The sequence below is a fragment of the Schistocerca nitens genome, chromosome 10 (genome assembly GCF_023898315.1).
Source record: "Schistocerca nitens isolate TAMUIC-IGC-003100 chromosome 10, iqSchNite1.1, whole genome shotgun sequence".
Lineage (NCBI taxonomy): Eukaryota > Metazoa > Arthropoda > Insecta > Orthoptera > Acrididae > Schistocerca > Schistocerca nitens.
This window is the reverse complement of record NC_064623.1, coordinates 75,263,194-75,289,418: the sequence shown is the minus strand read 5'-3', so window position 1 is coordinate 75,289,418 and position 26,225 is coordinate 75,263,194. Positions and strand designations below refer to the sequence as shown.

The 26,225-nt window shown below is 42.7% G+C and overlaps 1 protein-coding gene across 1 annotated transcript in view; it reads left to right on the top strand.

Moving 5' to 3' along the window:
• Positions 1-25,118, top strand: part of LOC126210534 (UDP-glucosyltransferase 2-like) — a 706,192-nt gene extending 681,074 nt beyond the window's left edge. Inside the window, exon 6 of the mRNA XM_049939785.1 lies at positions 24,779-25,118. Coding sequence (XP_049795742.1) covers positions 24,779-24,922 — 144 coding nt within the window. The 3' untranslated portion in view covers positions 24,923-25,118. The remainder of the gene's footprint in view (positions 1-24,778) is intronic.
• Positions 25,119-26,225: the final 1,107 nt, after the last annotated feature.

Sequence of the window (26,225 nt, the reverse complement as noted above, 5' to 3'; positions counted from 1 at the left end):
GAGGTTGTCAGTTAGTCATCATTTATTTCAGAGAAAAGCTGCACGGTCATCAACAATAACTGTTCTTTCGAGAACAAGTTACTGTCTTTGTATATATACTTTCAGAAATGTCTTCCTGACACTTAAATCTATACTCGATGTTAACAAATTTCTCTTCTTCAGAAATGATTTCCTTGCCATTGCCAGTCTACATTTTATATCCTCTCTACTTCGACCATCATCAGTTATTTTACTCCCTAAATAGCAAAACTCCTTTACTACTTTAAGTGTCTCATTTCCTAATCTAATTCCCTCAGCATCACCCGATTTAATTCGAACACATTCCATTATCCTCGTTTTGCTTTTGTTGATGTTCATCTTATATCCTCCTTTCAAGACACTGTCCATTCCGTTGAACTGCTCTTCCAAGTCCTTTGCTGTCTCTGACAGAATTACAATGTCATCGGCGAACCTCAAAGTTTTTACTTCTTCTCCGTGAATTTTAATACCTACTCCGAATTTTTCTTTTGTTTCCTTTACTGCTTGCTCAATATGCAGATTGAATAACATCGGGGAGAGGCTACAACCCTGTCTCACTCCTTTCCCAATCACTGCTTCCCTTTCATGCCTCTCGACTCTTATAACTGCCATCCGGTTTCTGTACAAATTGTAAATAGCCTTTCGCTCCCTGTATTTTACCCCTGCCACCTTCAGAATTTGAAAGAGAGTATTCCAGTTAACGTTGTCAAAAGCTTTCTCTAAGTCTACAAATGCTAGAAACGTAGGTTTGCCCTTTCTTAATCTTTCTTCTAAGATAAGTCGTAAGGTTAGTATTGCCTCACGTGTTCCAACATTTCTACGGAATCCAAACTGATCTTCACCAAGGTCCGCTTCTACCCGTTTTTCCATTCGTCTGTAAAGAATTCGCGTTAGTATTTTGCAGCTGTGACTTATTAAACTGATAGTTCGGTAATTTTCACATCTGTCAACACCTGCTTTCTTTGGGATTGGAATTATTATATTCTTCTTGAAGTCTGTGGGTATTTCGCCTGTCTCATACATCTTGCTCACCAGATGGTAGATTTTTGTCATGACTGGCTCTCCCAAGGCCAACAGCAGTTCTAATGGAATGTTGTCTACTCCCGGGGCCTTGTTTCGACTCGGGTCCTTCAGTGCTCAGTCAAACTCTTCACGCAGTATCTTATCTCCCACTTCATCTTCATACATCCTCTTCCATTTCCATAATATTGTCCTCAAGTACATCGCCCTTGTATAAACCCTCTATATACTCCTTCCACCTTTCTGCCTTCCCTTCTTTGCTTAGAACTGGGTTGCCATCTGAGCTCTTGATATTAATACAAGTGGTTCTCTTCTCTCCAAAGGTCTCTTTAATTTTCCTGTAGGCAGTATCTATCTTACCCCTAGTGAGACAAGCGTCTACATCCTTACATTTGTCCTCTAGCCATCCCTGCTTAGCCATTTTGCACTTCCTGTCAATCTCATTTTTGAGACGTTTGTATTCCTTTTTGCCTGCTTCATTTACTGCATTCTTATATTTTCTCCTTTCATCAATTAAATTCAATATTTCTTCTGTTACCCAAGGATTTCTATTAGCCCTCGCCTTTTTACCTACTTGATACTCTGCTGCCTTCACTACTTCATCCCTCAGAGCTACCCATTCTTCTTCTACTGTATTTCTTTCCCCCATTCCTGTCAATTGTTCCCTTATGCTCTCCCTGAAACTCTCTAAAACCTCTGGTTCTTTCAGTTTATCCAGGTCCCATCTCCTTAAATTCCCACCTTTTTGCAGTTTCTTCAGTTTCAATCTACAGTTCATAACCAATATATATGCCCCAGGGCAGCGTAATAGGTCCGCTGCTTTTTACGATTTACATAAACGATCTGGTTTATGGTATTGATAGCGGCATTAGACTGTTTGCCGATGATGCTGTAGTCTACAGGAAAGTAGTATCACACGAAAGTTGTGAACAAATCGTTGAGGATTAGCAGAAAATATAATGCGTGGTGTAGTGACTGGCAGTTATTTCTCAGTATTAGTAAGTGTAGCCTACTGCGTATAACAAGGAGAAAATCCCATTAATGTACGAGTACAAAATAAATGCCCAGTCTTTGGAAGCGGTAACATCCGTCAAGTATCTGGGTGTGACTGTTCGAAATGATCTCAAATGGAATGATCAGATTACACAAGTAACGGGAAAGGCGAACTCTAGATTGCGGTTTATTGTTAGAATCCTGAAGCGATGCAGTCCTTCAACAAAGGAAACAGCTTACAGTACGTTAGTTCGTCCAGTCTTAGAATATTGTTCGTCTGTATGGGACCCTCACCAGTTGGGTCTGACTCAAGAGATTGAGAAAGTCCAAAGAAGATCGGCAAGATTCGTGACTGGTACATTTAGAAATCGCGAGACCGTTACAAATCTCATGGAAAGTTTGAAGTGGGACACATTTGCAGATAGATGGCGCGCTAAGCGGAAATGGCTGCTCACTAAATTCCGAAATCCGATCTTCGCCGAGGATGTAGAGCATGTATTATTACACCAACTTTCAAATCGCGCAATGATCACCATTCAAGGATAAGGGAAATTGGAGCTCGTACTGAGGTGTTCAGACAGCCGTTTTTCGCTCACGCGATCCGCGAGTGGAACAGACGGGGAGAAATATGACTTTAGCGCGAATTATGCCCTCCGCCAGACACCACTTGTTGGCTAGCGGAGTATATATGTAGATGTAGGTTCAAAAACAGCGTTTTGTAGCTAAAAGAGTTGGGAATAACATGGTGTATTGTAATCCTAAATGAAACCAACTTGCTTTCAGAAAAAGTCTTGCATTACTAACCATATACAGGGTGGCGCACGAAATGTGTTACCATTTTGTTTTTGAATGTAAACATTATTGTCAATAGAATCTGAAAGGAACGTATACTACAATGAAGAGCCGTCCATGGAGATTTGTTCTAACTCAGCACATGCTCAATATGTCCACCATTTCGTTTCCTAACTTCCTTCGAAGGAACACTGATGTTAGTGATTAACCTACGGCACATGTATTCCGTAATTTCACTGCAAGCTTGAAGAATAAGTCTTCTGAACTCCATTAATTTTTTCCTTTAGGTAACCCCAAAGAAAAAAGTCACATGGATTGACGTCTGAACTATTGGGGGGGCCAATTTTGTCCATCATTGAAGCGACCTGGAAACCTGAGTGAAATGATCCGCATGTCGAAATGCTCGTATAAAAACTCCGACACAGTGTCTGCAGTATGTGGCCTTGCTCCATCTTGCATGAACCACTGCCTGTTGAAGGGCAAGGCAGTAGCAAGAAGCTGTCGAATGAAGCTATTGCGAAGCATGCTCAAATAACGCTCGCTGTTCACAGTTTCTTCAAAGAAAAAGGGTCCAATAAGTCCGTGACTGGAAATTGCTGCCCACGCTGTAATCCTCGGAGCATAATGTTGTCGTTAATGAAGCACTTGTGGGTTTTCAGTGGCCCAAAAGTGTACATTTTGTTTGTTAACCACACCGTCTAAATGACAATGCGCCTTGTCTGAAAACCAAACGTTGTTGAGAGTTTCTTCCCTATCCTCCGCCCACTGAGCAAACGGTAGTCTCTGCTGCTTGTGTTCTTCAGTGAGCTTCTGTGCTCAGGTCATCTTGTATGGGTACATACGGAGGTCACTTTTAAGAATGCGTTGAACGGAGCGTCTGGATATTCCCAGTTTCACTGCTGCCTTTCTACACGATTTCCCGGGACAGCAACTCAATATTCTCCGGCGAAGAAACAGGCTTAGGCCGAGGTCGCTTCGCTTCCAATATTGTTGCTTCCTGTACAAATTTATCGTACAACCTGTGGATGGTCTTCTTGCAAGGGACCCATCGTGTGTTAAAATGTTGTCGAAAACGCCTCTGAGTCACAACAAGGCTTTTCGTTTCATGAAAAAGTAACACAATTGCCGATCGTTGCTGTGTCGTCAGTCTTCCATTGTCAGTCATTGGTGCTTTCTGGTCTCCTAGCGGCAGTATCGTGAATTACACGTCATTTCGTAACTCATTTGTTTTTCCAAGCTCTGCTGGTACTGCTGTAGAGATCCCAGTGGGAGATCTAATGTGCGTCGTAAGTTGTGAAAGAAACAATTAGTAACACATTTCGTGCTCCACACTGTAATATTGAGGAACTCAATTCTTTCGCAATCCGGACCATTTCTTAGGTATTTTTTCGTCCTCTAAATCCATATAAGTTACTATTGCGCATTCTCGCTGTGACCGTCACAGGCCGCTCAGTATGCTGGTCTGCCCTGCGCTAGCCTTTCCTCGCTGTGTTAACACCGTACCCTGCACTTTGAACCTACTTACAGTACTGAAATCCTTGTGTCCGTCAATAAATTTAAGCCTCCAAGCTTCTGCCTATTCCCAGATTAACCATTTCTAGACGCCTCAGGACGCACAGCCTTTCTTTTCTGCAAATTATTTGTGCCTTAAAGCCTTTTCCTCCCGTTTAAATTCAGTATCTCTTCATTCATTGCGTGCTTTACCTATCTAATTGCCAATACTCTTCTGCTTCACCAGAATTCCATGGCTCCCAGTCTCGTCCCGTCTCGAGCTTTATGGCCTTCCTTTAATGTTCCAGCGAGTTTCTTTAACAAATGATTTCCTAACACTTAAATTTATTTTCGATGTTAAAATACACTCTAAGACAAAAAAGAAAAAGAAAGAAAGAAAGACAGACCACGAAAGAATTACGCAAACTGGTCACAAACTGATGTTCAAAGGGGTATCGAAATCAAATTATAAACGTTGGTTGGCTGTGGATGAATTGTGACTTTGCAGCGCAGTTTCAGCGCTTACTTACAAGAGAACCTCCCCATCGCATCCCCCTCAGATTTAGTTGTAAGTTGGCGCAGTGGATAGGCCTTGAAAAACTGAACACAGAGCAATCGAGAAAACAGGAAGAAGTTGTGTGGAACTATGAAAAAAATTAGAAAATATACAAAGTGAGTAGTCCATGGCGCAAGATGAGCAACATCAAGGAAAGTGTGGGCTCAGGAGCGCCGTGGTCCAGTGGTTAGCTTGAACAGCTGCGGAATGAGAGGTCCTTGGTTCAAGTCTTCCCTCGTGTGAAAAGTTTACTTTTTTTATTTTCGCCAAGTTATGATCTGTCCGTTCGTTCATTGACGTCTCTGTTCACTGTAATAAGTTTAGTGTCTCTGTTTTGCGACCGCACCGCAAAACCGTGCGATTAGTAGACCAAAGGACGTGCCTTTCCAATGGGAACCGAAAACATTTGATCGCAAGGTCATAGGCCAACCGATTCCTTCACAGGAAAACACGTCTGATATATTCTATACGACACTGGTGACGGCATGTGCGTCACATGACAGGAATATGTTGTCGACCCACCTAACTTGTACACTTGGCGAATGGGTAAAAAGATTCTTCTACCTTGCCCGATTTAGGTTTTCTTGTGGATGTGATAATCACTCCCAAAAAAGCGATGAAAACATAAGAGTTTGTCAGATAATAATCGTCTGAAAATAAAAAATTAAAATTTTCACTCGAGGGAAGACTTGAACCAAGGACCTCTAGTTTCACAGTTGCTCACGCACACCACGAGACCACGGCACTCCTGAGCTCACATACTCATTGATGTTGCCTATCTTACGCATGGACTACTCAGTTTGTATATTTTCTTATTTTTTTCATAGTTCCACACAACTTCTTCCTGTTTCCTCGATTGATCTGTGTTCAGCTTTTCAAGGCCTATCCACTGTGCCAACTTACAACTAAATCTGAGGGGGGTGCAATGGGGAGGTTCCCTTGTTAGCAAGGATAGAAACGGGATAAGTCGATATCTTGATAACAGGGCATAAAGTCATTGCGAATTTCATTCCGTCTGAGTCAATAAGACAGTAACTATGTCTCACACACAGGGGGGTGAACACTATATGCAGAAGAAACTTCCTGGCAGATTAAAACTGTATGCCGGGCCGAGACTCGAAATCGGGACCTTTGCCTTTCGCGGGCAAGTGCTCTACCAACTGAGCTACCCGAGCACGACTCACGCCCCGTCTTCACAGCTTTACTTCTGCCAGTACCTCGTCTCCTACCTTCCAAACTTAACAGAAGCTCTCCTGCGAACCTTGCAGAACTAGCACTCCTGGAAGAAAAGATATTGCGGAGAATTGGCTTAGCCACAGCTTGGGGGATGTTTCCAGCTGTGAGGATGGGGCGTGAGTTGTGCTTGGGTAGCTCAGTTGGCCCTCTGTCAAGGTGATTTCATGCGAGCATCAACTCAAAAGAAGTCAGCTGCTCGAAATACATGCATTATTATGTGAAATTAAATCATTAAAGGCATGGGCCTGTAACAAGACAGTAAATCCAAGAAAAGGTACTAAAGTCACACGATAGAATAAAAACATTTCTTATTGGGTCATATTGACCCCAACATTACATTCGTAACAATTACAAAATTATTTAAACAACAGATACTTAATATGGTGATAAGAGGCTACGGTGATTGTAGACGAACTCAGTGAGTTTCAAAAAAACATATTCCATTTTGTAAACAAATAATAAAAAAACAGTACTGCTTTCGGGCTATAGACTGAAGCGCCAAAGAAACTGGTGTGGGCATGCGTATTCAAATGCAGAGACATGTAAACACGCAGAATACGGCGCTATGGTCGGTAACGCCTATATAAGACAACAAGTGTCTGGCACACTTGTCAGATCGGTTACTGCTGCTACAATGGCAGGTTACCAACATTTAAGTGAGTTTGAACGTGGTGTTATAGTCGGCACACGAGCGATGGGACACGGAATCTTCGAGGTAGCGATGAAATGAGGATTTTCCCCTACGACCATTTCACGAGTGTACCGTGAACGTCAGGAATCCGGTAAAACGTCAGATCACCGACATCGATGCGGCCAGAAAAAGATCCTACAAAACGGGACCAGGGACGATTGAAGAGACAGCATGACAGAAGTGCAACCCTTCTGAATATTGCTGCAGATTTCAATGGTGGGCCATCGACAAGTGCCAGCGCGCCTACCATTCAACGAAACATAATCGATGTGGGCTTTCGGAGCCGAATGTCCACTCGTGTACCCTTGATGACTGTACGAAACAAGCTTTACGCCTCGCCTGGGCATGTCAACATCCACATTGGACTGTCGATGACTGGCAACATGTTGGCTGGTCTGACGAGTCACTTTTCAAATTGTATCGAGCGGATGGGTGTGTACGGGTATGTAGACAACCTCATGAATACATGGACCCTCCATGTCAGCAGGGGACTGTCCAAGCTGGTGCAGACTCCGTAATGGTGTGGAGAGGTGGAGCAATATGGGACCCCTGATATGTCTAGGTACGACTCTGACAGGTGACACGTACATACGCATCCTGCATCCATTCGTGTTCATTGTGCATTGCGATGGAGTTGGATAATTCAGCAGGACAATGCGACACCGCGCGCGTCCAGAATTGCTACAGAGTGGCTCGAGGAACACTCTTCTGTGTTTAAACACCTCCATTGGCCACCAAACTCCACAGACATGAAAGTTATTGAGCGTATCTGGGACGTCTTGCAACGTGCTGTTCAGAAGAGATCTCCACCATCTCGTACTCTTACCGGTTTATGGACAGCCCTGCAGGGTTCATGGTCACAATTCCTCCAGCATTACTTCAGATATTATTCGAGTCCATGCCACGTCGTATTGCGGCACTTCTGAGTGCTCGACGGGGCTCTACACGCTATTAAGCTGGTGTACCAGTTTCTTTGGCTTTTCAGTGTATAATACAGAACAGAAAAACGGGATGAAACCGACTCTGGTGTTGAGTCGCACTAATAGGTTGAGAAGTCTCTATCGCCTATTATGCGGAAATGAATGAAGAAGCTTTCGTTTTGGAAATGCAGCCTTATCTTCGACGTCAGATAGAGAATGTCGCACGCCCAGTCCATGGTATTATGGGAGTAATAGATTGGATATCATTACATTGGCGGTCAGTCTGCGATGGTGTTTCTTTCCAGCTATTCTTTTCAGGGGTTATATGACTTCTCTTTAAGAACAGTCGTGTGACAGGATGCCTTGAAATTGGGGATAAGAAAGTGCCGGTTTCGCATTGACTCCATTGAGAGGAGATATACCTAAACGTTTTGTTGAATATATTAGTGTTATGAAATAGGGAAAACTTCCCTTCTAAACCACTGAAGTTCAACCGCAGTCTGCATTGTGTGAGTACCGAGAAGGTAGTGTTGGGGAGAAGATAGCCTATAGTACACTTCACATTGCAGGTATGATCAAGTCAAAGTGACTTGACAAAATGGCTACTTCCCTTTCGATAAACTTCAACATATTCTGGACGAGGGATTAAAATATTTCTGTTTCGAGCTCGGAATAAATTAACGAGGCACTTAACACAGGACCTGCCATCTCTTTCATATTTCAATCGTATCTCGAAACTACCGTTCCACTGCTGTTCTGAATGTGTCACTAACGTTTGACGTATCACTTGTGGGAGCAGAAGGATATTATGCAAAGCCAAATCTACTGCTGAGTCTCTGGTTCCTATTGGTTATCTAAATAAGCATTTCTCCTTGCCGTCGTCTTTACCTGACCAAAACACAAAGGCACTAACTATCGATTCCCAGACAGATTTAACGATTGGTTCCAAAGGATTTTTCCTTTAGCCTGTAACCTTTAATACTGTCAGAGAATCAATTGCACGAATTGGTTACGTAGCATCAGTAGAGTGCAGATTATGAAGTTGTCTACCCACCACTGCCCAAAATAACTGACATATTTTACTAACTGTATGACTCTCAGCGTCTTCCCAGCAGCCAGAAAGCACTTACTTCTAAAAGGAATCTTCGAAGGATCCCTCCGACTAAAGGTCCATTTACATTCCCCGTGTCAGCTGACTCTCTTTGCAGTCTCCTCCTCTGTCATCATATCTTGGAATCCTCATGATATTAAATGTTTCCTCAAAAGTGTAAACTAATTAGTACTGTAGTCATACTTAATACACGCTATTTCATCATAATTTTATTCTTTAATATTTTTATGGTCTAATATTATTATTTCTGTTGACAGACAAAATACAGAGAGTGAAGGTAACCTGCAACTTGTACAGAAACCAGACAACAGATATAAGAGTCTAAAGTAGAAACCAGACAACAGATATAAGAGTCTAAAGTCATTAAAGGAAATCTGTAGTCGAGAAGGCAGTGATACAGGATGACAGCATATCCCCCATATTATTCAGTTTCTACATTGAGCAAGCAAAAGAAAATGGAGGAGAAATTGGGAAAGGAAATTAAAGTACAGGGAGAAGAAATAAAAAACATACAGTATGGTGATGACATTGTAAATCTCTCTGTCGCCGGAGGGTATAGATCAGTTGAACGGAACGGATAGAATCTTGAAAACATGCTATAAGATAAGCTTTGACAAAGTTAAAACAAGAGTAATGGTTTGTAGTGCTACTACATAATTACGTAATGAGTGAACTGGATCATACGTGGTAGATGGGTTTTGCTATTTCGCCCGCAATACAATGATGATGGCCAAAGCAGAGAGAATCGTAATGTAGGCCAACAACAGTAAAGAAGAATCTGAAAAATAGAAATTTGTTAAATCAAATATAAATTTAACTTCTAGGAAACGTTTCATGAGGTTATTTGTCTAGAGTGAATCATTGTACAGAACGGAAACATGTATGATAAACAATTCAGATGAAAATAGTACTTAAGGCTGGTGTTACAGAAGATTGCAGAAGATTAGATTGGTAGATCGAATACATGATGAGGGATACTGAGCCGAATTGGGAGAAAAATGATTGAACAACGCTGTGACGTCATGAAATCGTCACCTCAGAATCAGCGGGAGAGCGGTGGGGCGGGGAGGGGTGGAGAAGGGGAGGGCGAAAGAAATTGTAGAGAAAGGCCTTGGCTTCAATAAGGTGAGCAGGTTGAAGTGAATGTAGATTGCAGTGATGGAGAGGCTTGCACAGGGTAGACAAGCCGCATCAAATCTGTCTTCATACAGAATACAACAGCTACAGTGATTATTATCCTGTAAGTAATATCTCAGAAGTATATAACTTGTGGTGTCACCGCCAGACACCACACTTGCTAGGTGGTAGCTTAAATCGGCCGCGGTCCATTAGTACATGTCGGACCCGCGTGTCGCCACTGGCAGTGATCGCAGACCGAGCGCCACCACACGGCAGGTCTCGAGAGACTGACTAGCACTCGCCCCAGTTGTACGGACGACATTGCTAGTGACTACACGTACGAAGCCTTTCTCTCAATTGCCGAGAGACAGTTAGAATAGCCTTCAGCTAAGTCCATGGCTACGACCTAGCAAGGCGCATTAACCATATCTGGAGAGAGTCTCACTTGTATTATCAAGAGAAATGTGCCACAATGAATTAAAGTTAAGTATACGAGAAGCTCCGTTCTTTTCTTTATAGCTTTCATCACGTATCCTGTTTCAGACTTAACGCCAGTCGGCGTGTGTGTACGCGTGCCTTTCGGTTACCCGTCACTGTGGACTGGCTGCCTTGTCAGTCCACTACATAACTGAAATGCGAGTCTTCGTAAATATTGAAAATGTATTGTACACTACTGACCATTAAAATTGCTACACCAAGCAGAAATGCAGATGATAAACGGGTATTCATTGGACAAATATATTATACTAGAACTGACATGTGATTACATTGACACGCAATTTGGGTGCATAGATCCTGAGAAATCGGTACCCAGAATAACCACCTCTGGCCGTAATAACGGCCATGATACTCCTGGGCATTGAGTCAAACAGAGCTTGGATGACGTCTACAGGTACAGCTGCCCACGCAGCTTCAACACGATACCACAGTTCATCAAGAGTAGTGACTGGCGTATTGTGACGAGCCAGCTGCTCGGCCACCATTGACCAGACGTTTTCAATTGGTGAGAGATCTAAGGAATGAGCTGGCCAGGGCCGCAGTCGAACATTTTCTGTATCCAGAAAGGCCCATACAGGACCTGCAACATGCAGTCGTGCATTATCCTGCTCAAATGTAGGGTTTCCCAGGGATCGAATGAAGGGTAGAGCCACGGGTCGTAACACATCTGAAATGTAACGTCTACTGTTCAAAGTGCCGTCAGTGCGAACATGAGATGACCGCGACGTGAAACCAATGGCACCCCATACCATCACGCCAGGTGATACGCCAGTATGGCGATGACGAATACACGCTTCCAATGCACGTTCACCGCGATATAGCCAAACACAGATACGACCATCATGATGCTGTAAACAAAACCTGGATTCATCCGAAAAAATGACGTTTTGCCATTCGTGCACCCAGGTTCGTCGTTGAGTACACCATCACAGGTGCTCCTGTCTGTGATGCAGCGTCAAGGGTAACCGCAGCCATGCTCTCCGAACTGATAGTCCATGCTGCTGCAAACGTCATCGAACTCTTCGTGCAGATGGTTGTTGTCCTGCAAACGTCCCCATCTGTTGACTCAGGGATCGAGACGTGGCTGCACGATCCGTTGCAGCCATGCGGATAAGATGCCTGTCACCTCGACTGCTAGTGATACGAGGCCGTTGGAATCCAGCACGGCGTTCCGTATTACCCTCCTCAACCCACCGATTCCATATTCTGCTAACAGTCATTGGATCTCGACCAACGCGAGGAGCAATGTCGTGATACGATAAACCGCAATCGCGACAGGCTACAATCCGACCTTTATCAAAGTCGGAAACGTGATGGTACGCATTTCTTCTCCTTACACGAGACATCACAACGTTTCACCAGGCAACGCCGGACAACTGCTGTTTGTGTATGAGAAATCGGTCGGAACTTTCTTCATGTGAGCATGTTGTGCGTGTCGCCACCGGCGCCAACCTTGTGTGAACGCTCTGAAAAGCTAATCATTTGCATATCACGTCATCATCTTCCTGTCCGTTAAATTTCGCGTGTGTAGCACGTCATCTTCATGGTGTAACAATTTTAATGGCCAGTAGTGTAATATTTTTCGGTATTTTTTGTTCCTGGTCCAATGTAAAAGAGGGACCGAAGGCCTTAATAGTCAGGGGAGATAAAACAATAAACAAAAACAAATTAATACTTAAATTACTTGTTCATCTTCTGGGAATTTGTCTTGCTCTATGTCGAACGGTGCCTCGTTTCCAGCGCACCCGAACGTGAAGGTGTTCATCAGCCACGGGGGGATGCTTAGCACCACAGAGGCGGTGTACCACGGCGTCCCCGTGGTGGGGGTGCCCTTCCTATTGGACCAGTACGCCAACCTGCGCAAGAACGTGGCCAAGGGCGCGGCCGTCGAGCTGGACACGCTCAGACTCACCAAGGAGTCGGTCCTGGAAGCGCTCCACAAGGTACTCGAGGACCCCAGGTAAGGGTTTGAAAATTTACTTCAACATGTTCAGAGCCTACGCTTCTGTCATTTTTCCTTGCAATTGCTTTAGACTGTAATGATATTATTGGATCGGAGGAATATGTGCCTGTCCCTGGTACATTCAACAGCCACTGAGGTAATGACCCCGGCACAGTGGGATGGCTTGAGAAACAATCGGAGTTGCTGTGGTCAGGCGCTAGAACTTACAGCAGCGGTAGAACATGTGTTTCAGACGGTCACAAACCGTCTGCATCTTTTGCAGTTCCGCTGGAAGCTTACATACAGCACGGAGAGAAGGCCTGAAAAAATGGTTCAAATGGCTCTTAGCACTATGAGACTTATCATCTGAGGTCATCAGTCCCCTAGAACTTAGAACTACTGAAACCTACCTAACCTAAGGACATCCCCACACCCATGCCCGAGGCAGGATTCGAACCTGCGACCGTAGCGGTAGCGCAGTTCCAGACTGAAGCACCCAGAACTGCTCGGCCTCACTGGTCGGCAGAAGCCATGATGTTGACATTTGTAGATGTGATTGCTTGCCAGAAGTTAGCAAATTTACTCAACACCATCTTCTTGTATTCATGGTTTTCTGTTTTTCCCTTAATAGAAAAGCTAACAGACAGCGATCCCTGCCTCAAGGATCAGTACTTGGTCCTATTCTAATTAATTTGTATGTGACATATCAGATTCAAGTTAAAAAAAAAAGGGGTATGCAGATGATACGACGGCTGTCAGAACTAAAAGATCAAGCTTACGACAGCACACTCTCTACATGTTACGCAATGCTGCAGTTTCTCTTGTGTGCTCAGCTGCTGAGTATTGCATCCCTGCACGAGCAGAGAGTGCACACACAACTAAGACAGACGTACATCTGAGTGAGGTCACGAAGACCATTACTGTCGCTGTCAGAACAGCTCCTATTTCAGTGGTTGCCTGTTCTGTCCAATACCGATTCTCCAGAACTCAGAAACGAAACTCTCAGTAAGAAAGTTGTAAATAACGCTTTCCTCGATCCACCAGCTATACTCTTGTAGATCCACTGGCCTACATGGTTCGACCTTTATACGTAACCAATGATACTAAAAATTTCAAAAAACATTGGAAGGAAAGTGGACACCAACAACCCACATAATTCAAAACCTGATGACGAAGGCCCTATCGCAAATCGTCGTCACTCAATTGCTTCTGCACGAGACGATGACGACATGGCCACATCTTGCAGAAGTGGGGTAACTGCAGCATAATTGCGTGTGATTGTGGTGCGAAGTGGCTGAAAATAAAATATACTGTGGGCAGCTGCCCACACTAAGCATTTCAAAAAAATGTGTAAGACTTCCATAAGTGGCAGTGAGTACTGCAATCTGTTCGTCAGATTTATTTACTAACCTAGAAATTTATTGTGTATGTATATGTCCCGCAGTGTCATACGATAGTAATATCTGGTATTATTCTAATCTCATCTCACATGAGCGGTCAGGGTGGTTCAGAAGCCGACTAGTTGATTTGTTACCGGCAGGTGTGAACAACACACAAATATTATGGAGATGCGTCAGAAACTCAAATGAGCATCTCCGGAGGGAAGGGGGCGTTCTTTTTGAGGGACACTACTGAGAATATTAAGAAAACCAGCATTTGACTTTGGCTGTAGAACGTATATTTATTGTAAGGACCACGAAGGTAAGATAGGAGAAATTAGGGCTTGTAAGGAAGCATACACACACAGTCGCTTTTCCCTCGTTCTATTTTCGAGTGGGACAGGAAAGGAAGCGACTAGCGGTGGCACAGGCTACCCCCCATCATGCACTGTACGGTGGTTCGCGGAGTATGTTTGCAGAGGTATAGGTAGGTTGTGTGTGTAAATACGTAATCACTGTGTAAAGTAGTTGGACACTAGGAGAGGCATGTTAAGTGATGGAAGGCTATCACCTAACCGTCTAGAAACATATTTCTTGTCTGAAAGTTAACACTAGAATACACTAGGCCGCAACACATATAAAAAAGGAGTGGCTAAAACATGCAAGTTTCACATATCGATCATCTGCAATGGAGTATTAGTGAGACAACGAGAATTTTAATTTAAAAAAATAGATATGCGTTGACTAAACTCAGCAAAACTCTAGAGCAACGTCATGTGTTCCTTGATCCTAAAGAATAAGTGGCAACAAACAACAATATAAAACATGCTGGTGTAGCACCTATATTGCTTTGACATGATCATGCCATTTGAATTAAAGGGGCCTTATACCTAACTTTGGATCATTATGACCCCGGAAAGGAATTTGTTTTTGCATGAATTTTTTATACTTGTATTTAAATGCTAGTGGTCGAAATCTGATGACGTTGCATTTCTATATGTCGTGCATAGCTCATGCCGCAAATGAAAAGAATAGTTATCTCTCTCCCGTTATAGTTTAAACTGTTACACTTGTGTCCCTTGGATCTATATGTTTAGAAGTTCACGACATGTACAAACATTGGTAGCAAATGACAACTTAGCAACTATAAGAGTTCTAAGACACGAGTGACTGGAAATAATTTCAAAAATGTATAACTCTGAAACAAATGTAACAAAATATCAGCATCTGGTTGCTTTCCACAGATGTCGTCTATTGAAACAATACATACAGAGAAAACTCTCAAATTACGGGATGAAAATAGGAATATTCTGCGGTAGTGCTACTTCTCATGTTTTGAAAATACGAATGTATGCAGGAAAGTTACCTGCCTAAAACAATCTCGAAAAATCAGGGCATCCAATTTGTCATGAATATGGCACATGAGCCAAAAATACGAAATCTCACATCTTATGCATAGGATCAAGGACTTTTTAATGAAATGCGAATACCCCTGGTTACTCTTTGTATTGAAGCCAGGGAAATGGTGCCACGAAGTGAATAATCGGCAGCCATTGTTAGAAGAATACAAACTAGAAATTCTTCAACACCAAGCACGTGGTAGAAACTAAAATCTCAAGCAAGCTGTATTCAAATTCTGGTTAACTTGTGACAGCAAAACCCCTATGAAAAGCTCAAATTATAATAATCAACTCTGTGAATCTCACGTTACTTACCACTGTCTAAATTGTGGAATGTAATAAGTTGTCTTCACTGGTTTGTAGCTGAAGCCGCTAAGCATATAGAAAGTATAGCAACTGCAGTTTTCCCTGTCATCTGCAATTTCAAATAAGTGCACAAAAATTAATTTTTACATCACTGATATGATTGTTAGCTTTCAACACTACGATTTTATTTTATGACACATAATGTCATAAGAACCAGAAGTTGAAAATTTACGATTTAATGTTATTGTAATTTTTAATGCAAATTAGTTGACATTTTCTATCTTATTCATTTTGGACTAACAAGGGAACTTCCACTGGTGTAAATAAACGATCTTGATGAAATTTGGCCGGCCCCTGTGGCCGAGCGGTTCTAGGCGCTTCAGTCCGGAATCACGCGGCTGCTACGGTCGCGGGTTCGAATCTTGCCTCGGGCATGGATGTGTGTGATGTCCTTAGGTTAGTTAGGTTTAAGTAGTTCTAAGTCAAAGGCACTGATGACCTCTGATGTTAAGTCCCATAGTGCTTAGAGACATCTGAACCATTTTTGATGAAATTTAGCAGGAATGCAGAGGGGTTAAAATTATGCAATACGTATATTTTCGTATTCAGCCAGTTTTAGGTGGTAAAACAAATTACAAAATGATTTGGCATATTAACTTTAAAGGGAATATCTTGGAAACCATGATATACAAAAACTGTTTTCTATAAAAGTTTAAATGTAACGAACGGTTTTGAAAACTGTACAATCAACTTCTGTAATACTATGAAATTTTGCGAAATACCCCGTGACCATTAATTAATGTTGAAGAAGGAAAACATTTGTTACAACTTAAATTAAAGAAGCTTTCACGCCACATCCAACCATGTGTAAGAAATCTGGTTTCTAAAGCACGGTTTTTGAAAAGTGCTGTTGGAGTATTACAACGTACCTAATTACAATATCTAAACGTTCATTATTATTCCACTTATTTTTATTTTATGCTTTGAATTTTTATTTTATCTGTTACATCCATGTTTTCTTGTTTTTTAGCTCACCCTCTCACATATGTTTATTTTGTTAATTTAAAATAATAAGTGACCCCTTATTACGACACAAAATCATTACAACAACGATAATATGTAAAGAAATGATAAAACATAAAATTTTTCATACAATGTGCACAAAACGAACGAATTTTTTTTTCATATAAAGCACACGATGAACAACACAATATCAAATAAAATTTAGCAGGATTTCAATGAGTGGTGGGTGATCCACTACATATTTTGATTTGTACCACGCATATTTCAGTACACTGGAAAAGTTGGCGAAAGGAATTTTTTATTTACTACCTTAGTAACAGCAGCTTGATTATACTATTTCTCAAGTGGAGATTGACATCATAATCTTTCAGCAGAACTAGGTCTGAGATATCTTCTTAAAAACGTCTCCCAACATCAATCGCTCTGGGATAGTCGGATCAAAAAATTCCTTGTCCTCAGGTACGGCGCTCAAAACGGCTTTTCTACAATGCCAATTCCCCTTTCATAGTTTTAAAGAAACTAACAGAGAGATTGGATCAAAAACTCCAGAATCTGTTTTGAAGTCTCAAATGTTCTTGTAGTGGCACCGAAATCTATTAAACTAACGTCGCACCATGTTAAAAGATATTTAACAGAAGCTGACTCTCCCAGTGTGGAACAAAACTCTGTATTTTTGTTAATTCTTGGGGATACTCAATGAGAAAGAACCGTTTTGACCATCATATCTGACGACAATGAATTTGTTCTTCTGGTGATCCCAAAGGGATTGATGATGGAAGATATTTGTGAGAAGATTTCTCAGACCTAGTTCTGCTGAAAGATTATGATGTTAGTCTCCGTTTGAGAATGAATATAATCAAGCTGCAGTCACTAGTACATAATCAACTGTCTTTACTAACGTTTAACAATGTACTGAAATATGGCTGGTACAAATCAGTAAATTTAGAGGATCAATTCGAAAACCGCTTATTTTTGTTTTATATTGTGTTGTCCGGCGTGTGTATTAAGTGTAGAAATTTCGTTCATTTAATGTGTATGGTGTAAAAATGAGTTTTGTTTTAAGCATTTCTTTACAGGTTATTATTATTTTAATGAGTTTGTATGTGATACGATGCCATGGATTAGAAACACCAAATAAGACCTCCAGATGCTACATAACAAACCCGAAGATGTTTTGGTAGAGTTCTTTTCCAAAGGAAGATAGTGACAAACGGAATAACCCGAGACGAAAACCGAAAAGAAGACACGGTGTCCTCTGGTCAGAAGAGCGCAAGCAGCGCCACTCCGAACGAAAGAGCGAAATTTGGCATCAGAAAAAAGCCAGGCTCAGTCCTACATGGCCCCAAGGAATAAATAAATAAATATTGAGTTATTTATTATTGTCAATTAACAAAGTGCTCATATGTGATATGGTAAATTAAAAAAACCATATGTAAAACATAAAACTACAATTTAAAGCATAAAACAGAAATAAGTAATATAAATTAGTTGAACAGTAATGAACGTTTATATATTATAATTCAGTATGTTGAAAATACTCCAACTGCACATTGTACAGTTATTCTCCAAAACTGATATTTCGGAAAGCAGCTTTATTACACATTTTTGGATATGGCATGAAAGCTTCTTTAATTTATGTTGTAACAAAAAAGTTTTCATTTTTCCAAAACAATTAATGTTGGTGGGACATTTTGCAATATTTCATATTATTACAAAAGCTAATTATCTACATCTACATGATAACTCTGCAATTCACAACTAAGCGCCTGCCACAGGGTTTATCGAAGCGCCTGTAGGCTACTTCCCTACCGTTCTACTCTCGAACAGCATGCAGGAAAAACGAACACTTAAAACTTTCCGTGCAGGCTCTGATTTCTCTTATCTTTTTACGATGATAATATCTGCCAATGTAGGTGGGATCCCAGAAAATATTTTCATACTCTGAGGACAAAGTTGGTGACTGAAATTTCACGAGAAGGTCCGCCGTCAGAGAAAAACGCCTTTGTTCGTCTTCATTTGATTTGACCTGACCTGCCCAGGGAGACAAAGTGGTGTTAGCCTACTGCCTGCACCAAAACTGGGTTTATTCTGCTGCGTCTTTCCTTGAAATTGTAGTAAATGCAGCCGGTGTCTTCAAACAGTAGCAAGAGGCCTTTCACTTGTTCATTATTAGATATCATTTCTTTGTGAATTGAGGAACCTAATACTCTGCGTCTTTTGGCCTATAACGCTTCTCATTGGAAGATTAAATGTGGTGCAGTCTCATCCAGCTCATCATATAATCTACATTTAAGGGCATCTTTCTCTACACCTATCGTGTATAGGTACTTCATTAAGTTCCCATGGGCGGTCATTAGACCTACCATGAGTTTAATCTGTGTCCTGTTCAAGTCCAGGATTACAGAACTTGTCTGGAAACATGGCTTTGGCATCAATAGCTTGTTGTTTTTGAACCATAGTCCAATATTCTACGTCCTACATATTGATCCCACTGTGCAGTTTTGATTTTATCATCGCCTTGGTGATCGTCAGGACAGGTTCCGCTCCAATAAATGGAGTCGTCGCACCTAACCTGGCCAGCTTATCAGCTTGTTCATTGCCATTAATTCCTGGGTGACCAAGGACCCAAGGAGGTTTACCCTGTTGCATTTCCCTAGCCTCACAAGGGCATCATGACATTTTGCTACGATCTTTGATCTCATTGCAGGGGCTAGTTTTGTCTTCCATCAGTCTATGATAAACTGTAGGGTCAATATTGCTTCGCATAGTCCTTCCCAAATGTCGGCTTCTACCACTTTTTGCATTCTCTTGTAAATAATGTAAGGTGGCATGGTCTTCCGACCTTCATTTCTTACATATTCCGACCTCACCATCGTATTCTGCCTATCAAGACCTTTCATTCGAGCCCATACTCGACAGGGTAGAGTCAATTTTACATATATCCATTTAATCGATATTCAAATCTAATAAATAAATCTCAAGTGCGCACCGAGATTAAAAAGTTGAGGCTGGCGTACACAAACATTCAAGACACGATGGCCACAGGAGTTTTTGTTTGGCGGAGGCAACCAGCCCACTGGAAAGTGGAGGGTGGGTTAGCATGCAGCTGCGCCGGCCAGCTGACTGCCCACGGACAAAAACAGTTTTTGCGAGAAAAAACGGATAATGGCCTGCGTGTTCACCTTAAAAGCAAAACCCACTGTATTGTTTGGGTGAGCCACAGCGTACGCATTTTTGACGGACTTAGTGCACAGTTTCAGAGTTCTCACAGGTGGACAGTAAATGCCTAACGCAGATGCTGTATATTTCTGGATTGGTCAGCTTAGCCATTCTCCCATTTGTAAGAGTAGCGCTGATTGGTGGACTATTTCTGACGCAATGAGCTGGAGGAGCGAGGGAAAGACGGCAGATGATATACCCTTTCACTTTTTGTGTGGAGGGAAGCCGTTACGGAGATGCCCTTGTAGTGGGAACACGTACCAGGAGCAAGTGCGCTCGTGCGTGTAAGCAGAGAGCGAGGAACAAAGTCTCTACTCAGTACTTCACTGGGAGAGTACCTCTGTCGCTAGCGAATCGGAGTGATACTCTATATTGAGTCGCTCGTGATTTAAGAGTTTGTTCACTGTGTTGGCCACAACATATAATGTGCGGTGTGAACACAGAGTATTAGTTAACGCCTGCGAGCTAACATTGAATGGCATCGCAGTTATCTGACCAGTGTACCTCGCCAATAGTTGGACAAGGGGCAGATAGGAGTCCTTGACTTCATCAAGGGATAGTGAGAGTTCGATTGGCGAAGGTCAGTCCAGATAGAAAGAGATAGTTTTGTTATTTTTCAGTGGCGAACGGCACAGGCAGCAGTCGTTGCAGCTCACTGTATTGTGCGCTACAGCATAGGCGAGCCCCATCTTTCCTCCATTAGAAATAAGATACTTCATTCACATCACCCCATTACATTTCTCACGTGTCAGCCTCGACTGTACTTAGAAAAATTCAATCGGATAATTATTCAAGTTGAGTAGGCGCGGCTCTCAGCCATTTTGCCGAGTAAATAACATTCTTAAAGAAAAGGGATAAAAGACCTTCCCCACACTTTGTATATAAATGTCATTAACAGGATTCCTATCCATAAGAGGTAAGCTCCTATTCCGAAAAGAACCCGGAAATTTGTGTATCAGTTTCACTTGATTATTCTTAAATTTTGCAATAAATAATATTTTCCGTTCGTTTAATGTTTTTCTTACACTAACTAGCAATACTCCAGTACCCAAGTATCCCACTAGTTACGTAAGAAAACAGAATATTTTTGTGTCTTTTTCCTTACAGCAGATGACTCCAGAAGAGCTTTTCCGGCATTTCTTTTTGGTACGTTAGGAGCGTCTGTCTGTCTTCTGTAGTAGTGTGGGGTGGAAAGTGCTTCTTGCAGGAGCCAAAGGGTACGTGTCAGATTAGTCCGTTGTGCAACTCGTCAACATAACACCCACACACTGACAATAATCCATGTCGGTATTTTTTAATCATGAATGTCAAACTGACAGTTTGATTAATATTTAAACCATAAAAGTAGAAGGAATTGCAGAAGGTTTCCAAAACAAAGGCAGAAGGAGCGTACATGGGAAGTAGTCTTAAGTAAGAAAACAGACGAAGCTGGATTGGAAGGCAGAACGTAGAATATTAGATTAAGATCCAAAAACAGAGAATGATAAACTAATGTTACCGAAGCCAAGTTTCGAGAGGTCTGTAATCCTGGGCTTGGAAAGGAGACAGATTAAATTAATGATAGGACTGATTACTGGCCAAGACAATCTTAAGAACCACCTACACACGCTGGATGTAAAGGAAGAAGCCTCTAAATGTAGACTATGTGGCGAGGTGTATGAAACCACACCACATTTCATCTTCCAATGCGAAGCCTTTGGGCCAAAACACAGAATATTCGAGTCATCAGTTTCTTGAAGAAACTAATGTAATAGTGAACTAGTAAAGGGTCTCCTACTACTCTATAAAGGTACCAGCTGGCTTTACTTGAATTACATGGAGACAAACTGCATAACGAATTCAGTTTCAGTGCAGGTAACAGTAAATTAAGACCACTGTTGTTTTGTCTACCGTTATTTCATCCCCCTCACCTTATACGGGTGGCGGGGTAGGCTGCTGTCAATTGCCGCTCTTCAGCCTCATGAGAGAAAAAATTTTAAAAACATAGTACAAAAACTGAACATGGTGGCTGACAAAAATGGCAGATCGTCAGTTGCGTAAGTTGAGATATGAAAGGCCGATTTGTTGATTAATTAAAGCATAGACACAGATGAAGCGAAAATGATTGTTGCATACAAATGTATAAAAATAGATAGTTCCATAAAGTAAAACGTAAAAGACCGATGTGCTGATTGATTAAAATAGATAGACGGTTGAAATACATCCATACCCCGCAAGCCACCTGACGGTGTGTGGCGGAGGGTACCTTGAGTACCTCTATCGGTTCTCCCTTATATTCCAGTCTCGTATTGTTCGTGGAAAAAAAGATTGTCGGTATGCCTCTGTGTGGGCTCTAATCTCTCTGATTTTATCTTCATGGTCTCTTCGCGAGATATACGTAGGAGAGAGCAATATACTGCTGACTCCTCGGTGAAGGTATGTACTCGAAACATCAAAAAATGCCCCTACCGAGCTACTCTTGCAGAGTCTTCCACTGGAGTTTATCTACCATCTCCGTAACGCTTTCGCGATTACTAAATGATCCTGTAATGAAGTGCGCTGCTCTCCGTTGGATCTTCTCTATCTCTTCTATCAACCCTATCTGGTACGGATCCCACACTGGTGAGCAGTATTCAAGTAGTGGGCGAACAAGTGTACTGTAACCTACTTCCTTTGTTTTCGGGCTGCATTTCCTTAGGATTCTTCCAACGAATCTCAGTCTGGCATCTGCTTTACCCACGATTAATTTTATATGGTCATTCCATTTTAAATCACTCCTAATGCGTACTCCCAGATAATTTATGGAATTAACTCCTTTCAGTTGCTGACCTGCTATATTGTAGCTAAATGATAAAGGATCTTTCTTTCTGTGTATTCGCAGCACTTTACATTTGTCTACATTGAGATTCAATTGCCATTCCCTGCACCATGCGTCAATACGTTGCAGATCCTCCTGCAGTTCAGTACATTTTTCCATTGTTACAACCTCTCGATATACTACAGCATCATCCGCAAAAAGCCTCAGTGAACTTCCGATGCTATCCACAAGGTCATTTATATATATTGTGAATTTGCAACGGTCCTACGACACTCCCCTGCGGCACACCTGAAATCACTCTTACTTCAGAAGACTTCTCTCCATTGAGAATGACATACTGCGTTATCTAGGAAGTCTTGAATTCAATCACACAATTGGTCTGATAGTCCATATGCTCTTACTTTGTTCGTTAAACGACTGTGCGGAACTGTATGAAACGCCTTGCAGAAGTCAAGAAACACGGCATCTACCTGGGAACCCGTGTCTATGGCCCTCTGAGTCTCGTGGACGAATAGCGCGAGCTGGGTTTCACACGATCGTCTTTTTCGAAACCCATACTGATTCCTACAGAGTAGATTTCTAGTCCTGAAAAGTCATTATCCTCCTGAGGCCCACGGTCCAGTATACTGGACTACGCACAAAAGCAATCCTTGAGACCCGAAGTTCAGTATACTGTACAGCCATTCTGAAAAAAGTAAAATAGCAAAAAAAAGTCCTGTTTTAATGTGTATTTTAGGCATATCTGGCCCCAAAAAGAGTATATTCTAAATGAAATTAAAGAAAAACCTTTTTGGGCCTCAGGAGGTTATACTCGAACAAAAATTCTACAACTGATCGACATTAAGATACAGATCTATAGTCCTGCACATCTGTTCGACGTCCCTTCTTGAAAACGTGCCAATCTTTTGGAACGCTGCGCTCTTCTAGAGACCTACGGTGCACCGCTGCAAGAAGGGGGGCAAGTTCCTTCGCGTACTCTGTATAAAATCGAACTGGTATCCCATCAGGTCCAGCGGCCTTTCCTCTTTTGAGCGATTTTAACTGTTAAGGTAGTGCGTAGGAGGGTGTTTGTGTGGGCGGATGTTTGGAGGAGGGATGGGAGAAGAATGAAAAAGGATGCGGTTCCGAACCACGACTTAGGAAGTGGGTGGAGGGGAGTGGAGTGGAGGGAAGCTCTGAGAAGGGGAGGGTGGTAGACATCTTCTTGATCTGGTGGAACGTGTATATATCATGGCGATCGGGTAAGGGAAGGCAATTAGTTTCGTTGTGAGAGGACGTGCAGGTATGGAGCTGAAGTGTTTGGGAAATGTGGTGGTTGAGGCACGGCAGAGTAACAGGATCAGTGAGCAGGGGAAAAACCAGGGGTGTGAAGTGTCGAGTTTACAGGTGCTCAACTGGGAAGAACGGTAGGGGGGAGGGGAGGGAGTGAATTTTATAAGTTGATGCCAGTGGGGAAAGGTAAATGGATCCGAAAGGCTAGAGGTGGTGCATGGCATCCTGGATTTTTAGGGAGTGATGAAACGAGGGAGGAGCGGAAGTCCATCCCATATTTCCATACCAGAGCATGGTGACAGTCAACAAAGTGATCAGATAAGATTTGAAAAATATGTAAAAATCTGCCAACCGGTTGGATAGGTTTTCTATATACTTTGACCGGGTTTCGTCACGTCTAAGGGTGACTTCATCAGAAGGTAAGGTAATTACATGAAGAACATATCGTCAAAGATGTACCGTGATTGAGCAACTCAGCTTTTAAATCACTGTACATCTTTGACGATATGTTCTTCATGTAATTACCTTACCTTCTGATGAAGTCACCCTTAGAGGTGACGAAACCTGGTCAAGTTACATAGAAAACCTATGCAACCGGTTGGCAGATTTTTACATATTTTTCAAATTTGTGTATACGGTTGCTGCAAACGTCAGCCATGTTAAAAATTGTACGATCCGATAAGAGTTCAGTTTTCCTCGACTGTGGTACGAACCCTAAAAAGGAAGCAAAATAACATTTCAATACCAGCAAGTGAGCTGTAACGTGACAGCCTGGGTCCGCAGCCTAGTCTCATTCTATGTTTTTTAACCACTACTGCCAAAAATTCGCTTGTTAATCAAAACCTGTTTGTGCCGCCAGCTACGAGCAGCGCATGAAGCGGCTGTCTGCCATCTACCGGGACCGGCCGCAGACAGCCCTGGAGACGGCCGTCTGGTGGACGGAGTACGCCCTGAGGCACCAGGGGGCGCCCCACCTGCGCTGCGCCTCGCTGGACCTCCACTGGTTCCAGCGCTGGCTGCTCGACGTCATCGCAGTCGTCCTGCTGGCCGCCGCTGCCGCGTCCTCAGCTCTGTACCTCCTCCTCAGGAAGGTCCTCTCGGCGCTGTTCCAGGAGGGCGGCAAGCTCAAGAGGTCGTGACACAGCAGTCCAGCTCTGGCAACTGGCGACCCAGACAGTACAAACAAACCTCCCCACTATTCCACAGTCTACACTCTCATTCCACTCTTGTGAAAATCTTCGTTGTTTTCTACCGCTGTTATCACCACTGAGTTGCAAAACCAAATCACTCTTTATTTGTTGCTGTTGTGCAAATAAAAGACGATACTATTCGTAACACTTCAGTGGAGTTTGTTATTTTCTTCGCTTCAAAAAATGGTTCAAATGGCTCTGAGCACTATGGGACTCAACTGCTGTGGTCATAAGTCCCCTAAAACTTAGAACTACTTAAACCTAACTAACCTAAGGACAGCACACAACACCCAGCCATCACGAGGCAGAGAAAATCCCTGACCCCGCCGGGAATCGAACCCGGGAACCCGGGCGTGGGAAGCGAGAACGCTACCGCACGACCACGAGATGCGGGCCTCTTCGCTTCAAGTTCAAAATGGCTCTAAGCACTACGGGACTTAACATCTAAGGTCATCAGTCCCCTAGAACTTAGAACTACTTAAATCTAACTAACCTAAGGACACCACACACACCCATGCCCGATGCGGAATTCGAACCTGCGACCGTCGCAGCAGCGCGGTACTGGACTGAAGCGCCTAGAACCGCTCGGGTCCAATGGCCGGCTCACTTCAAGGAGTCTTGGGATATACCACAACCCCCTATGTTTCGCTCCTGTATGTATCTTGAAGATCGGATTAGACTAACTACAGCGTGCGCACAGGCGTTTAAGCAATTAGTCTCCTGCGTTCCATTCGCGAATGGAAGGGGAAGATGTCCTAATAATTCAAGTAATTTACGACTACATAGGTGAAACTGTCTACATGTGTGGTGGTTGTCCATGTGAATAAATTATACACCGTAATTTACACTCGTGGCAACGGTCTTGCCGCAGTTCCCGTGAGATCACCGAAGTTAAGCGCTGTCGGGCGTGCTCGGCGCTTGGATGGGTGACCATACAGGCCGCCATGCGCTGTTGCCATTTTTCGGGGTTCACTCAGCCTCGTGTTGCCAATTGAGGAGCTACTCGACCGAATAGTGGCGGCTTCGGTCAAGAATACCATCATCACGACTGGGAGAGTGGTGTGCGTGACCCCACTCCCCTCCTACCCGCATCCATCACCGGGGATGACACGGCGGCCGGATGGTCCCGGTAGGCCACTCGTGGCCTGAAGACGGAGTGCTCTTTTTTAATTTACACTCATACTTATGGCTACTTTGATTCGATGTCTGTATTGCATTTATAGTAAACTGCCACTGTCTATTTCATAGTCAT